The sequence below is a fragment of the Corvus cornix genome, chromosome 10, assembly GCF_000738735.6.
Source record: "Corvus cornix cornix isolate S_Up_H32 chromosome 10, ASM73873v5, whole genome shotgun sequence".
NCBI classification, from domain to species: Eukaryota; Metazoa; Chordata; class Aves; order Passeriformes; family Corvidae; genus Corvus; species Corvus cornix.
In genome coordinates this window covers 10,130,227-10,147,456 of record NC_046340.1, presented here as the reverse complement: position 1 = coordinate 10,147,456, position 17,230 = coordinate 10,130,227, and the positions used below count along the sequence as shown (strand labels likewise).

The 17,230-nt window shown below is 49.4% G+C and overlaps 1 protein-coding gene across 6 annotated transcripts in view; it reads right to left on the bottom strand.

The window, feature by feature from the left end:
• Positions 1–4,103: 4,103 nt before the first annotated feature.
• LRRK1 (leucine rich repeat kinase 1) overlaps positions 4,104–17,230 on the bottom strand; it is a 73,777-nt gene continuing 60,650 nt past the window's right edge. For 5 of the 6 annotated variants that reach the window (XM_010390978.4, XM_039557690.1, XM_039557691.1 and 2 more), the window contains 6 exons: positions 16,970–17,121; positions 15,272–15,389; positions 13,892–14,008; positions 7,998–8,833; positions 7,336–7,437; positions 4,104–5,538 (listed from right to left, as the gene is read on the bottom strand). In XM_010390978.4, the coding sequence (XP_010389280.3) occupies positions 5,361–5,538; positions 7,336–7,437; positions 7,998–8,833; positions 13,892–14,008; positions 15,272–15,389; positions 16,970–17,121 (1,503 nt within the window). In that variant the 3' untranslated portion in view covers positions 4,104–5,360. The remainder of the gene's footprint in view (positions 5,539–7,335; positions 7,438–7,997; positions 8,834–13,891; positions 14,009–15,271; positions 15,390–16,969; positions 17,122–17,230) is intronic. The other variant, XM_010390981.4, reaches the window with a different exon arrangement.

Below are 17,230 nucleotides of genomic sequence, written 5' to 3'. Positions count from 1 at the left end.
TGTGAAACATTTATCTGTAACTGCAGAGTCACAGTCCATGGAAGGATTTCAAGTTTTGGTCGTTTAGGCACAGTGGGGGTTTATTACACAGAAAACTCAGTGACCAGCTCCAGCCCCACTTAGCTCCCCTGGACCTGGCTGGATGGTTCCTTTCAGCAAAATCAGCACAAAGTCCCGCTGACCCAAATCTGCTTACTCTTGAGTTTTTGTGGAAGCCTCTAACTTTACATTGCAAATTATTATCCTGAGCCGTTTCACATGAATACTTGCTAAAAATACTCGGCTTGCACAGCCAGCCGCAATCAGGAGCTTTTTGGAAAGAAAATCTTACAGAGGCATTAAAAATGGGGAGAAGGTCCAGGCCCCACCAGGGCTCCTCCTCTGCTCTGGCCATGGTGATGCCTTGGCTGGTGGGACACTGCTCACGTGGGACCTGTTTTAAATTAATGCTTTTGTACCCAGTGGACTCTGCCAATGTGAGTTGTGCTGACCAGAGCAAATTCAGGGGTTTTGATCCCAGTTGGAGCTCAAAAGCCACCTCCTTCTTGGGCTTAGGCAGCCTTGGATACAACCTGGGCTCCCCAGCCAAGGCAGTGCATCCCATGAGGAATCCTTTCCAGCTATTTTCCTGGATTTTACCTGGCTGCTGTTGCCAGAAGCACTTTTATTCCTCACGTCCGAATTGCTGCCGACACTTTCCCAGGTGTCCTTGTCCTTTCCAAGCTCCAAGGCCATCTCCCCGGTCTCCTCCAGCCCAGGAATCTCTACCACCTTCTAAATCACTTTTATGAGTGGGGTGGAAAAAATTAACATCAAAAAAATAACAGCCCCAATACTGGGCTGGCGTGTTTACTTTCACATTTTAATTCAGTAAAAACCTCAAATTTAATTGACCTGAATCAGCTCCTACATTTCCAGCAGGCTGGCCTGGAGTGTCTTGGAAATTGGGGGTCCTCCCTGTTTGGCTGGGGGTGTCGGGAGGACTTTGCTGGGGTCCTGCTCCGTGTCTCACTGTTTCAGAAAAAGAAGACAAAAGAATAACCACCATTGTGATTTTTTCACTTTTCACCTAGAGGGCTTCCAAAAGGGGCACAGTTTAAAGTAATCCGTGATAAAACAAACCTCCAGTGCAAACAGGCTGTGATATGGGCAGATAAAGGCTGTTTCCTGTGCCAGCATTGGCTCTGCCAGGACGGTTCTGTGTGCTGGGGCAGGGCCATAATGGCCCTGGGAAACCTGAATCACTGTGGATGTTCCACTCATGGGTTGGGGATGTGCCTGGGCCTTCTGCCCACTGCCAGCATCACTTGGTAGTGATTGCCCCAGTGCTGAGCATCTGTCCCAGGTGAGCTCAGCCCCAGCCCAATCCCTGGCATCATCCTTAACCCCAACCCCATTCCTGGTCCCATCCTTCTCCTCATTTTCATCCCCACCCCCAACTCCATCCCTGCCCCCATCCTCATCCTAATCTTCATCACAGTCCCCATCCTCGTTCCCATCTCCATCCCCAACCCCATCCTTATTCTCCTCCACCGAGTTAAGCCACTGAAGCCCAAAACAGCTCCCATCCCACTGCCACTGGCCGGGGTAAGCCAAGGACAGGCCAGCAGCCCGAAATAGCCATGATATTTCCTGTCCCTTTAAAGTTTGCTTAAAGAAAACTAATTTCCTCTGTCCTTTCAGTAGCAGAATACAAAGCAGCCAGCACTGTCCCTTTCTCCACCTCCCTTAGAAATCACCTTATTTTTCCTTATGCTGAAGCTGAGAGCCCTCGGTGCCGCATGGGATGGGGAGCATCCAGCTGGTGTGTCCATGTTCACCTGCCCCCACCCTGTCATGGGGGCACAAGGGGTGGGTTTTGCTCTAATATATCAAATTATGACAATTCCTGCCCCACTGTCCACGGCACTGCGTGCAACAAGGCAGAGCCAGCCCTTATTTCCTTTCCTAGCAGAATTAGCTGTAATATTCCCTGTTTTACTGCACACTGAGGGGTTGGTTGGGTTTGGACAGCCCCAGACTGGTGGGGTCTTGTTCTGGGGCCCCAAAATGTCCTGAGTGAGCACCAGGATATGGGATCTTGGGTACGAGATGCAACCAGTGGTTTGCCTCCACATCATGCCTCCCCCCCAAAAATATTCAGGCCATGCCCCAAGCTGGGATGCTGGTATTGGGCACGGCAGTTCTTCATCCCAGGGCCTGACCCTGCACTGATGCCAGCAAAGAAACAGCCCAAACCAGGAATAGGAATCAGTATCCAGTTAGGAACTGAATATATTCCTTTCAAAGCAGGTAAAGGATCACTGAGCACTCCAGGGAAAAGCCCAGGGTGATGTGTGGCTCACTGCTCTCAGGAGGCATCTGAGCAAGGGAGTGAAGCTGGGCAGGGTTTTGGGCTCGGTTAATCCCAGGCAGGTCCTGTTCATCTCCCTTTGCTTCCTTGATGAGTAATTAACAGCCCTGGGACCCGCTGCCCTCCCACTGCTGGTGCTGGGGGTTAATCCCATCTGAGAGCATCCGCTTCCCTCCCAGCGCCGAGGCCCTTCCGAGTGCTCCTGCTGCTCCGAGGCTGGGCTGGGGGAAACCTGGCATTGACAAACCCAAGCTGTTTTCTTGCCTCTCCTCAGTCAGCTGAAGGAATAACCCCCCACCAGGGCCCTATTTGGGCTTATTTTTAGCACCTGAAATGAAATAGTGAGGACTGTGACAGCGCAGCTCCCCCAGACCCACCCCTGGGGCTTTTGCTGCCCCTCGTTCCAGGACTCTGGGGGCTTTTCCTGCCTTTGGCTGTGACCCTATCCCTTTCCCCAGGATGCCTGATGTCCCTCACCTGTACCTGCCATCAGGATAACAGGCTTTGCTGGTGGGAGAGATGGAAAGGAGCACTGAAATCTCAAACTGTTTGAACTGGTGGGAGTTTTCTTAATTTTGTTTTAGTGTCTGTTTCTGCCCCTGGGGAATCATTCCCACAGCACGTGCAGTGCTCACTTAATGGAGCCTTGTGCTAATGAGGTTTCAGGTCTGCTGAAGGGGGGATTTTGTTCTTGTTCCAGGGTAGCAATACTCAGGCTCTGCTGCTTTCGGGAACCAACCCCCTGCTCACAGGAGGTTTTGGGACACACGCCCACCACTGCAGCATCTCTCCCAGGTCCTGTGAAACCCGGGTGCCACCCCCTTCTCTTCCCACCCCCCCCCCCCCCCAGACGACCACCCTGACGCACCTGGCAAGGTGTGCAGCAGAGTTTGGAGCAGGGATGCCTCAGAATGTTGGGAAAGGTGGTGTGCAGTAACAGCCCCAGAGCATGGTGTCCAGCAGAACGAAGGCCCTTTTGTGTCCAGGCCTTGGTCAGGGCCCACCAAAGGTTTGGGAGATGCTCCAGCTGCCCCCATGGGCACTGGGGAGCCCATGGTGGGCACAACCCCACACTGGCTTTGGAAGCAGCAGAGCACCCAAGGTGTTTGGTCAAGAGGGACAATAAGGAACTGCTGTGGTTGTTCCACAGGGTGTTTCCTCAAAGGAAGCCTGCAAGGTTAAATGAAAGAATGAGCCCCTTTATAGCTCCTGTTGGGGCTTCAGGTATCATGGGAAAAGTTCTTGCATGTCAAAGGAATCTGGCATCTGGAGAAGGTGACTGTGAGGTGGTTAAACACCAGCTCAAGTGTGCACAGCAGGCACCTGCAGGCTTTGGGTGATCGAGCAGAATGGAGACAGGTGACAGTTTCAGGCAAATGCAGCTGATGAGCTCTGTCACACACACAGCTCCTTCACAGCTCACCCCAAGTCAGGATCAGGTCTTGGGCTGTGACAATGCCTCAAACCCCAGCAGCAGTGAAGGGCTGAGTCACCTCCTCCCCAGCCCTAAGACAACAGGCAGAGAGTGTGTCCTGGTGAGGGAGGGAAATTCTGGTGCTGCCATACCTGCTTCATGAGCTGCTGGGGAGGCACAGGGTGACAGAGACAGGCAAGGCCAGGTATGGAGACAGTCTGTACTCGTAGCCCCGGTTCTGGCTGTGCTCATCAGGACAAGAACTTGAATCACGCTGCAAACCCCGAACACCCAATGCCAGTTGGGTTTCCAATAAAAACCACCAATGCAGTGTCATCCTGGGGAGGAATCTGTTTATTTTAAGATACATTCTATTTCTGAAGAAGGATATTTTAGCAGCCTGCCACAGAAATGTGAACCAGAGGGTTAACCTGCCCATTCGGCCTTGGCCAGCCTTGCCGATGCTCACACAAGTTTCTTGGGATAAAAAAAAGAAAAAGAAAGGTCCAAAATTCAAACTGTACACTTTTATACAGGGTGCATAGCTGGGGGCACTTTTTACACTGCTGTACATGCTTGGGATAATTAAGTGCAATTGGATTCAGAGCCAATACAGCATCCCAGGCCACTAATGAAGATAAAATACAAGCTGTGGTGGGTGGAAGCTGCACAGATACACAGGCAAACTGAGCTTATTGTGTTCCTGCTGCTCCAGAGTGCACTTCCCAAGAGAAAGGGAAGTGGAGCAGAGACAGCTTATAAACCTTCCTGGCCACAGGGCTCCCTCCTCTTCCACCAGGAATGTCTGTCACACCCAGTGGCTTTGCTTTCCATCAGCTCCATTGACAAGGCAGCAATGCCATGAACCAGCTCACTGGTGCAGCATTCCTGGCAGGTTGTTTTGGGCTTCCTCACAGGAACGCGGCACCACTACAGCTTTTAGGAACCAGGAATGCAGTGGCCAGCCACAGCTTCTAGCTGATTCCTACACCAGGGTATCTCTACATGGGGACTACACCTGAAGTAGCCTCTAATGGAGTTGCAGGGAGGTGGGAAGCAGCCCCACAGTGCAGGGCTTCCAGCAGATGCATTTTCCCTGGGAACAGGGTGAATCAGCCCACAGTTCCCACACTGCCGGCCAGCAGGCAGCCGGGATGGTAACGTGCTCAGGCTCCCAGGGAAGAGCTTGTGGAGCTATCGGAGCTCTCCTGGCTGAAAAACACACAACAAAAGCAGCAGCAGCAGCCAGGGCATGCTGAAGGTGAAGAAGGAATTTAAAACAGGGAAGAACAAACTGGAAATCGAAGAATGAGCAGAACTGCAGCCACCTCTGCCTCTGCTCCCAACTAGTGCAGGGGAGCGTGTGATGGAGCAGGGGAGCCGAGAGCTGGCCCAGCTCCCAGGCTTGTCCTGGTCCTGCTCACACTGGCTTCTTTATTCCCCAAAAGCCCTGATGGGGGTCTGGGAACCCCACAGTGCTCACTAGCAGCAAACCAGACACACACTCCCCCCATCACCCCTGTTCCGGGCCGTGTTTCCGAGTCCAGGATGCTCCCATCTCCCGTTGAGTCTCGGATCCCAGCACCACAGGCACTACCTTCTCTTGCGCATGCAGGTCTCGAGCCTTCCCAGCTCTTCGTAGGCCTGGTAGAAAATGTCAAAGTCTCTGGCACTCCAGCCCCTCCAGACAGCCAGGCACCGCTCCATGTTTTCATTCTCAAAGCAGCACACAACCGTGTCCTTTGCTATGAGAGCTGCATCCACCAGCGTCCTGGGGAAGGGAGAAGAGAGCAGCGAAGGGCATTACAGGGAAGGGCATTACAGGGAAGGGCAGCTCTGCAAGCGCAGCATCGGCTCATGAGCTTCCCTTCCAGCTACACAAGCTTTTTATAAGGTGCAAATCCTTGAGCAATGAGAATGTAACAAAGAGAGGGATCAGAAATGGTGTCACATCAAAACCAAGCAGCTCAGTGACATGGAAAAAAGTTTTTAAAGGGATTCAGGTGCCTAAACGTGCAGGTGGCAGCTTAAGTCTGCCGTGGCATTTGAAGTTGCTGGTAATCTCCTGATTGCTAAATCCACACTCTTGTTCCTGCTGCCAGCTGGGCATTTTCAGAACAGCTCCTCATAACACAGCTGACAGGCTGCCGAGAGCTTCCGCAGCCTGGAATACAGCGGGGAGGTGGGATGGAGCCCAGCTCTGCCACCTTGGGGTCTGAGCCCCGAGCCCAGAGCCCAGAGCAGCAGGCACAGCTGTGGCAGGACTCAGGGATCTGTGTGGTCTGTGTTGTATGTGCTTCCCTTCATGGTCTCCATTGAAGCTGGCCCTGCAAGAACCTCAGAGGGAAGTGGCTGGGCAGATAATGACACTCTTCCCTTGCAGGGTCCAAGGGACAGGAGTCCAGCCCTCACTGGGCTCCTTTTACCATTCCCACAGCAGATGGGGAAGGCTGGTCCCAAACTCTTTTCCCAGAAAGGTCCCCAGCTGGGAGCACTGGCCATAGAACTGTCCTTGGCAGCTGGTTTTTATCAGAAACTGCCCCTACGAAGCCTCCTCCCTTCCCTCCCCTCTCTGCTCTGCCCTTCAGCAGGCAGGCACTACCCTACTCTTTATCCTGCTGTTAGAACAGGGAGGGCCAATGGCCATAGTGCCTGGTCCAGTCAGGCAGCAGAGCAGGACAGGTGTGAGATGTCCTGTCACTCTGCCTCAACTCCACACTCAATTTGAGTAAAGCAAAACCAACCTAAGAGTACCTGTGACCACTAAAGAGAATTCTCTCCTCCCAACTAACTGATAAAGACACTCAGTTCAGAGTAGAGGGAATGGCAGGAGCCTTTGATCTTCTGTTGTGTTTTCCTGGTGGTAATAAATGATCATTTACAATCCTTAGCAGTGCTTAAACTGCATTTGTTTGGACATAAATACTACAATCCCAGACCAGTATTTAAGTGATCAGCAGGAACACCCCCACCTCTCCATCAGCTATTTATTTATTTGGACTCTCCTTCACTCTATGAAACATTTTAAATTAACGTATATAACTGCTCTCCCCTGTGCTCCAGGAGCCGCCCCCGGCCTGTCATTGCCCACAGCACAAAGGTGCTCATTTAGAGCCAGAACATCAACCTGACCCACGTGAATGCAGCCACAGACAAGCGCCGTGCTTGCATAAATACACCTCTTGTTCTGAGAGCAGGGCCTGAGTCTGCCAAGCTGCTCTGACCTTCTGCCAGGTGCCCTTGGAGCACCGGGAGCCAGCACCAGGCAGGATCAGGCCGACTTTACCACACTGTGCATGGTCCTGTCTGTGTCATTATGGGGGTGCTCGGTCCCTGTGGATTTTGGAGACCAGGTTGTAGTGCGTTCCCCTCGCTGTCTGCCCCGCTCTAACAGAATGCACACACCTTGATGTACAACCAGTGACTGAGTCTCCTCTGGGTAGGAACTCCTCAGAGGCTGCTGGAAGCCAAGAGGAAGCTCCCAAGAGCCTTCAGAACCTGTAGAGCCCCCCCCCTACACCCCAGTCCCCTTGTGCCCCTGGAGACTGGTGTTCCCAGTCAGCCTCACCCGTAGGGAGCCAGCTCCCCCGCCTTCAGCACCGCGATCACTCTGCCCCGCTGGGTGCCCGATTCCTTCTCCAGCCCAATGATGATGATGTCCCCTCCTCTCCTAGAAGAGAAACAAGGGAGATGTCACATCCTCAGCACTGGAGATGCTGTCAGCTGAAGAAGATCCATGCTGGATATCCATCCTCTGTTCCACGCCCACCTGCAGCCACATGATGTCTTGCAGGGGATGGAGAAGTGTGATGCCACAGGGGCATCCTGAACCCACTGCAGTGAGAGATCCTGTGACAAGCAAAATCAGCTTCCCAGAGGTTTCCATCAGCTCCACAGGAGGCAGCAGGACTTGCCAGGGCTGTGTCCGAGCAAGGAGGCTCCCTGCTGCTCTTTATTTCCTCAGTAGCTGGGAAAACAGGGCTTGGAGTCTGACCACCCCTTCTCATTCTGCTGAAACCAACCCAGCAAGGCCTTCCATGTGGCCATTCTGCTCAACACTACTACTTTCAAAAGGCATTGTACTGGGAACAGAATTTCTTAATGGTAACTTGACTTTCTGGCCAGGTGAATCATACTGGGAATGCAAAAGCTACTGAATTAGCCTGAGTTAATCTCATGCTCAGCCAGGAGGGATCTTGACTAAATTGCTTTGATAAGTGACCCCCTTACCTGGGGATCCAGATGAGGTCTTTTACGGGAAGAATCTTGACTGCTTGGAGATGCTCTGTGTTGTCACCTGCAGGCAAAGCATCATGATCCAGGGAAGCCTTAAGCTCGTGGAATTTCTCTGACTCCTCAAAATCTGTGGAGAAGGGCGCACTGGAAGAGCTCGTGGGTGAGCTGGGCAGGCTGGAGGGGCAGCGGGTCACCCTGTTGGGAGGTGAGGAGGAGTAGGAAGACACAGAGCAGTAATCTGTGAGTGAGTCCTGATGGTTCAGGATCTGGGTGCCCACGTCCGGGCTGTACATGATGCTCATGTCCCCCTGTGGGTTGTTCTCCATCACCCTGTGGCTGATGGGGGCTGTGGCTGGGATAGCAGCTGAGGGCTGCTGGATTGTAAACATGTCTCTAAGGGGGCTGCAGTCCCCGCAGAAGTAGCGTGCACAGAGCTGGTAGGTGGTGGCGTGGTACATCACCAGAAAGTTGCTTTTATCATCCAGACACCACACCACCTCCTCCCCGTGGCACTCGGAGTTGCAGGCGATGGATGTGATGATGGAGGGCGGGCTGAAGGGCTCCAGCCTCCTGCTGATCTCCATGGAGGCGCAGTCGATGATGAGGATGCCGGGGCCGTTGCTGTACCACACCTCGGCCCCGCTGTTGGTGACCTCCATGGCTCTCACCGGGTACGGGTTCTGCCGCGGGTCATCATCGGAGATGTTGAATTTGGACCGGTTTGCTGTGTGGGAGCACAGGTAGGAGCAGTTGTCCCCTGGCAGGCCCTGGGACACTGAAAACATGGCTACAAGTCCGTCTGACAAGCCGGCCAGCACCACATATGAGTTCTGGAAGAAAGAGAGAAAAATTTCATGGAATTATAGAATGGTTGGGTTGGAAGGAACCTAAAAGACCATCTCATTCCATCCCTCTGCCATGGGCTGGGACACCTTCCACTATACCAGGTTGCTCTAAGCCCTGTCCAACCTGGCCTTGGACACTTCCAGGGATGGGGAGTCCACAACCTCTCTGTGCCATGGCCTCACCACCCTCACAGCAAAGAATTTTTTCCTATTTCTTTACTTCTCTATAATACAAGAGCTTTCAATCCCAGAAGCTCAACCTGCTCCTCACTCTGCAAGAACACCAGTAACTTAGCCCAAACCAGCAATAACAGCAACATAAAAAGAAGTCATTCCCTAGAAGCTGCTGCAGAGCCCCACTTCTCTCACCCAGTATTACCTCTCTCTTTACTGGCAAGGGCGGACAGACAGACCTGGCAGCCTGCCCTGAAGGTTAACAAATTCAAGCTGGAGTATATTCAGAGACAGCCATCATGATCCTAGGAATCCAGCTGTAGAAACCCGGCTCACTTCCAAAAAGGAGCAAAGCTATTGTTATCAGTGTAGGTAGGAGAGGAATGGAAGAAACGCAGTAAAAATTGAAAGAGGGAGCCAATATTCTCACAAACATGAACATCCAGTGATTGCTCCACATCCAGTGTCTGCTGCTCTCAGACCACTGCTTCTTCCAGGGATGTACTCTGGGTCTGGGATCCCTGGCAGCTCAGACATCCCAGCCAAGGACACAGAAGCAGCAGCAGCTTAGCAAAGCACCTGCCAAGTGCCACGAACAATTCTGCAGGCTGGTAAAAACCTGCCCCTAAATGTACAGATGTGCTGGACACAGCTCCAGCTCTGCGGCAATGCATCCCTCATCCCTCACGTCCCACGGGCAGGAGCTGCTGAGAAGGCCATGGCTCAGCAATTCCAGCTCATCCCAGTGGGGCAAAATGCTGTTAAACAGACTGGGAAATGGATCTCTTGGGAACAAAACTCCGCGTGACCTTGGGTCTGTACCAGAAACTCTCCCATCTGTGAAGCAGATAAAACAATACTTACCTCAAAGGCCTTTCTATTTCCTCCCTGCGGAGCAATAAATTCTAAAAAAAGACCATTTTACCCAGGACGTTTTTGCTGTTGTTACAATCTGCCGGGACTAAGCACAGCAAACCAAATAGAACCAGACAGAGCACCACAAGCTGTCACAACCTCACCCCTCCTAAGCCTCTCCACAGTGGAAAGCCCTGCCTTTGGCATGCCCAGGATGCCAGTGAGATGGGCTGAGGGCTCAGAGTCACCCTTTGCTGGGAATACAAAAATTAAATTGAGGCATCCCTGTGGCCTTGCAGGGATCTTGACTCTGCCAGGCCTGGACAAGTGTTTCCAGGCCTAAATCCACAGAAAAATCAGTATCTTGACTTGCCCCAGCTATTGAGGGGCAGGTAGTGCAGGCTGTGATTTAATTGACAGCTCTGCTTGCAAGGCTCGTTGAGAGTCCTGGACAAAGAGACACTCTCTGCACACCAAGTATGAGTAAAACCACGAGAGTGCTGAGCCCGTATGACTAATCCAAATCACAGCAGAATATTACTGTAATGGGAAAAACTAGGAAAGCAAGTGGAAAGTTGTGAAATGGGGCTTGGACTAACTTAGTCCAGTCCCAATTCTCTCACCACTAATTAAAAAAAACCCCAATGACCTGCAGTGCTCAGTGCCATGTCCCTGCTGCCATGTGCATCTGGTGCAAAGGCTCCTGGAAGTGGCTTTGCCAAGGAGTTGCATCAGTAGGTTGGATCATGGCACGATGCTTTGCACAAGCTGGGTTTTGGGTTACTTTTTTCTTTGGAAAGGAGTTCAATTATTTAAAACTGAATAAAACAAAGCAGAACAGCCCACATTTCTCTGGTAAAAAATGGTCCAACTTTTTCAGTCTGAAGGACCCCGCACAAGAGGCACTTCTTACTAAAAACGGAAAATTTAAATTGAAATGGGAACATCAGATATTAACTGTAATGTGGGTATGTCAGCCTGAACTGCTCCCAGCGTCAGTGACACAGGACTCCATTAAAATCTTCAGAGATTATAATTTTGTCTCATTTGATTTGATAATTCTGAATTATCCAAGCATAGTCTTCATAAGAAATTATTTTGAATTCCTTGATTAGTGTCAGCTACTGCAGAACAGAATCCCTATTCCCTTTTGGGTTCCACAGGCCAAATTTCCCTGGCACTGAGCAGCTGGCACCATAACCAGGCAGAGGTGGGTCAGTGACCCCCTCCTGGTGTTACCAGCAATACCAATGCCAAATCCTGGCCTGGCTGGGATGGCACAATGGTGGAAGCAGATTGGGAAGATATTTTTTCCACTGGGGCACTTACTACTCTCTGCCTCAGCTACCAGGACCTGTTTCTCTCCAGCCATTGTTGTTATCTCTCAGAGAGATAAGAAACAAGGAGCAGGAATTCAAATGCTGAGAAATGCCCTCACCCTGCCATCCCTCCCTCACATGACTGAGCTGAGAGAGTGACCAATTCCACAGAAAGCCATGTCAAAAACCACCTCCCCACAGGTGCCACTGACCTGCCAGATTTTATTCGGTGCTGGTGAGGCAAAACTCTCCTGATCAGGGTATTCCAGCAGTGACCAAAGGCAGGCAGGGCTGCAGTCTCCAGAAACCTTAAGTAACTTTCTCAGAATTCATTTTCAACATTTGGGCTCCATGAAGAGCCAACAAAAACACACAGCAACAAAACTGCATTTGAAGGCTCTGCACTGCCAGCAGCCCCGCCGTGCCAGGAGGAAGGCCCGGAGCGGGGCCGTGCCGGGGTGGGATGTGCGGGGATGAGCCGGCTCCAGACGTCCTGTCCTGCGGCCGAGCCACCGCTGCCAGCAGGTCAGGCAAAAAACGCTACACCAGGGCCTGGTCACCTCCTCCTCCTCCTCCTCTCATCCCTGCAGGGTCTGGCACTGCTGGCTGCAGCCTTTAAATGCAGCTTTTGTTTCCATGTGTTCCAGGTTTCTGCGAGAGGCCAAAGATTTGCACTCATTCAGGTTTCTCTCTCCCTCCACATCTCTTTGTAAGAACACTGCAAACCAAGGCAGAACATATCTTGGATTGCCCTTTTTAACCTGCTCATTTGCTCATTTTTTTTTCTTCTGAAAACTGTATTGTTTACCAAAAAGAATCATCCTGGTAACAAAAAGCATGCAACAAAAAGTTTAAATTGTACAAGACTTTTCCTTGGCGGGTGAGTTTCAGATTCTGGGCCCCTCTCGGCTGCTTTCAAATTTCCATGATGCTTCCTTTGGATTAGAAACCAAGTTTTGGAAACTATTTCTTTTGGATCAGCCTTCCCAAGGCAGTCGTAAAGAATTCCCCTTCCCAGCAACATCCCTCGGCAATTCTCTGACTAAAAGTTACCTCACATCTCACCAGCGAAAGGCTTTCTTCCCAGGGAAATGCAATTCCCTTCCCCACTGGACAACAATGACTGTGATAACTCTGATAGAGGTTACTGGCCATGCAGTGAGTGTGACAAGTGTGTGACAAGTGTAAGCTTTCCACATAGGTTTTTTTGAAAGAACTGGCTGGTTTAGTTCTTGCCAGCCTGGTCTGCACATCCCCATGGCTGCTGCTCTGGCCATTTCACTGCCAAATTCATTCATAGAAAGGAGAGAGGAAAAAGTAAGTCCAATAAACTAAGAAGGAGTGAGCTGAAGGGATGTGGATTTCTGGAAGGTTGGGTAGGGTCGGGGGAGGAAGGGAGGTGTCTAGACTCAATATTGCTATTGTAGGGCCTGGCATTATTTATGACATTTTCTAGGCAAGCCACAAACTGGAAATAGAAACCAGGAGACATAAAGCCACTCGTAACCCCTGAGGAATGGCTTTGCAAGCTGTGTGACAGTGGAAAAGCTGAAAGCAAAAGACTCCTTTGACTGTCCTGGACAGAACCTCAGGCAACATGAAAAAGAAATTTGCCCTACACATCAGAAATGAAACTCCACGGCAGAGAAACGCTGCAGGTCTGGGAGCCAAGGAAAGCCAACAGATGCAGAGAAATCCAGCCCTGTGCCAACTTCACATCGATGCCCTACTTTAGTCCTACTTACACCATGTTTGGAAGTGCAGCAGCACACCTTACACAAACCATCTGCCTCGGATTCAGTCCATGCAGCAATCCCAGCAAACGAGCCAGAAATGGACAATGGCTCAGGAGAGGCCTGGTATAAACCACCAGCTCCAAGAGCTGCCCCATGCTGAGCTCTCAGACACATCCCAGTCTGCTGGCATTTGCAAAGACTACACAGCTACCAGTAATGTTGGAACATAATTACATGTTTTCACTTGAGGTGGCTGTAAGCAAACTGGAGGTAATTTAGCTCAAAAACAGTTTTTACACATCTCCCAAGACTTGCCCTCAATAGGCACTCAGGTCAGATTTCTCCTGCCAGAAATGGGATGTTGGCAATTCCAGGACTAGGCAGATAACATATAACTTGTTTTAATGCCCATAAGAGTAATCATCCATGTTACCCATAAGAGCATTACCCAAAACAGCTGTATTATCTAAGTGTTCTCATTCAAAACCAAAACAAGAGGGTGGCTGAGCCCAGATAACATTTAAGGATGACTGTGTGCACAAATGACAGCACACAGCCCAGGAAACCAGTGGGTATGAGGGGCAGGATATACCCATGCCCTGCATTAGCACTTAACAAATCTCTATTCTAATTATTGTTTCATGTCTTCTCTACTTTGCTTGATCAACCTAAACCCTGTGTTCCAGTGATGTGGAAACAGCTGGAAAACTTCCTTGCTGAGGAATTTGATCTGTTTTGACTATTTTCACAGCAGGCTTGGAGGTGCCAGCTTTGGTCTCTTGACTCTGGTTCTTGCCCACACCTCTGTCCTCTGGCAGAGGCACAAAGACCTGGAAACCTCCTCCTTGCACTGCTCACTTCCTGGGCACTGCAAAGTCCTTCAACACCAGCTGAGCGTGGCAGCTTGGCCCAGCAGCAGTGTCTCACTAATGCCCCTTTTCCTTTGGGTTGCTCCTTACCCTTTTGACAAGAGGCATCACTAGGAAGCAGCTCACAGTGGCAGGAGTGTCTAAACCCTTCAGTGGAGTCTTTAAGGGACACATGCCCTGCAATCCATACACAGAAATCTTCTGGTCCTGTGAAAGAGCACATAAAATTCTATAAATGCCAATCACCTCCCTACTTTTCATATCTTGATACCTGAACAAGATCCAATTGGTTCCAAAACCAGTTTTTATTTGTATTTTTTGATATCCAAAGTGTGAATTTCTGCTTTCTATGGAGAGCCTTTGGCATGTGGGTAGAAATCAGGGGCTGCCTTCTCCAGAATGAGCTGTGGGCAATATATGCATTACCCAAAAGTCACCACAATTGGGGTTTTCTCACCACATCCAAAAGCAGCATCTGACAACCCTGAATGCCAAAATCCCAAACAACTGAAGCAGGTTGTATGTTATTTTGCATTAGTATGTCCATTCAAGGGAAGCTGGTATTACATTTTATTTGGAATTACACCTGCCCCACACCTCCTAAATCTACTAGACTGAACAAGAGCACCCAGTTTGGGAACCAGCAACACTTTTCATTCTGATCCAAAACGTGGAAATACAATGCTCTAAGATTTTTCAATTTTAATTTTTCTATACTTACTGTTATGGGAAAAATGGGAATATTTGAGCTTTACCTCTATTTTATTTTCCTATGGGGAAAAAAAATCTATATTCACAACGTTCATAGCATCCATGCCAGGGTGGAGTAAAACAACCAACACAAATGATTTATTCAGCAAGTGTGGCTTTTTTCCCCCCACTCTAAAACACTGAACTTCAGGTATATTTAATTTTTTTGGCTGTTTTTTCTTTGTTTTGTGTGAAACGATGGTGTCAGAACTGGCTGACACTTAACACAGCCCTTTTTGATGGGTGGTCAGGGGCTCTGGGGGATAAATCAGCCACACTCCCTCACTCTTATCTTTTTAGCTGCAATTTTCCACGGTGAACACAAAACTTGGGTACCCATTTCCCACCAACCTTCAAATCCCTCAGGCCTCTTTCAAAAACCCACCCTTAAATGCATGTTTTCTGTCCCTGTCTCCCTTTATCACTTGCAGATAAGGACATTTCGCAGTGAGCCCCTGGGTACAGACTGCTCCAACCCAGAGAGTTTCCCCTTGGAAAGCCAAGTTCCCACGATCGCTCTGGGCTCCGGGAGGCACAGTCTGGATCTGTGTGTCAGGTAGAAACAAAACACCTGGAGACAGCAGATGCAAAGTCATGCTGCTCATCTGAGACACCCTTTGTCTCACACACTCTTGGCTTTACTAATTTAACAGGCTCTTTCTCTTCGTTTGTGTCTCTTCTAACGAGGACTCTCTCAAGTGGGGCACAGGCAATGCTCACCTCCGTGGCTGTCCACAGGGCATTCTGAAATTTGAGTTGGCAGCACAGCTTCATTCCTGGGCAGCTCATCCTCTGCACTTCCATGACTCCTTTCTCCAGGTTCACCACCGTGTAGTTCCTGAAAGGAGCAAGCAACAATTTCCTACAGCCAACATTCCGCCTGCACGGGGCTGAGGGACTTGTGGCACTTTTGGCCAAGCCATAACACAAGTGCCCAGATGTGGATGATGCTGCAAGGATCTACACCCCTCCAAACTGTAAATTCCTCATTGTAAAGGAAGAGAAAGATGTGCCATGGCTCTTCCTCAGGGGCAGATGTGCAATTGCTTCTGTGAAGATTTACACTCAGCTCTCTGACTTTGCACAGGGTTACAAGGACATATGTGGTCTGTTCCTGTAATTGAGCTGTGAGACAAACAGCTCCAGCTGAACAGCAGTAATTAATAGCTGGGAAGTCTCAGCCCATCTTGCCCATTAGGTTCTCAAGAGAATATCTGCTCTCCAAGTTCACCGCCTCACTGTTATCTGGCTTCATTATTATTCCAGTACATAAACAGAGGAGCATGATTCTACAGAGCAAAGATCTGTAACCTAATAAAAATTATTTATAAATATGGCTAATTAATAGTTTTTTGTAGCTAAAAGGATTTTGTTTGTTTGGGGAAGTTTATTGGGTTTGAATGTTTGAACAATAATTGGATATTCACAACCACATCTGTGAGTCCCAGATGTTTTACCAACTGTGGCACAAGCAATTACACATCCTGAAATCTGTCACATGTGAGTAACTTGTTATTCAGCAGTCTCCAGCAAGTGGATTGTCCAGTCAGGAAGCAGATTCACTGAGATATATTGCTGTGAATATTTGGACAACATCCATGTATTCAAAATACATCTGGGAGTGCCATGTGCTTCACCAGTTCAGCAGGAAAAGTTACACTACCTGCACTGAACAACTGACCAGGCACCACAAACAGCAAAGCAAATAGTTCAGGAACAAATCATGTGCCTTTCCCATTAGCTTAATGGTTACAAATAATGAACACATTAATATAAAATTCAGATCAATTTGTGAATGTTTCCAAATAAGACTGAGGCTATAAAAATCAGTAGCATCCATAAAAATGAACCTAACTAGCTGCAGGTCACATGTGGCTGAGCAAAATGCCATCACCTCAGCCACAATTTAATAACATTTTAAGCACATGCCTTCAGTCCAGAACACATTTTACTGGCAGTGCACACTTGGATGCACACACAGCTCCAGGCATGTGGTTAACTCCCGATGATTGCAATAGGATTTAAGCATGTGCTTAATTGTTTTGCAGAAGAGAGATGGAACTGCAGCCTCAATTAGGAAAGGTTTAGTGTTAAATGGCCTCATTAGGAAAGGCAGAACACGTCTGTTCTCATGTGCAAATGCTTCATCCTGTGTGTGTGAATCATTACACTGCCCTAATCTTCTCCTCATATTAACTGAAGCAGAGTTAAGCTCATTAAATATCCTTTATAAAGCAAGCACTGTTCCCAATTAAAAGAGTTTGGGAAAACAGTGTTTACTGTATTCTTGGCATTCATCCAAGTTCACTTTCACCTTCTTTACCTCCCTCCCAGAGGCAGGAGAGAAGATGCTGAAGGATTTTTTACTTAAAAAGGAAAAAGAAAAAAAAAAGAAATTGCTAATATGAGCCATCTCACCTGGTGTCCTCCTTCCCATCCCAAAACACCACCGTGTACTCCTGCCCTGAGGAGCAGAAGAAGGAAGACTGCTTCCCACACGGCAGCAGGTACATAAACGTTGCAAAGGTAGGATCTTTCATCTGCCCGACCACAGAAATGGCCAGGGGACGCTGAGGGGGAAGGAAAAGAGAAAGACACATCACAAGATGAAATAAGAGAACCATAACAAATATGAGGTTCAACAAGGCCAAGCACAAGGTCCTACCCCTGGATCGGGGC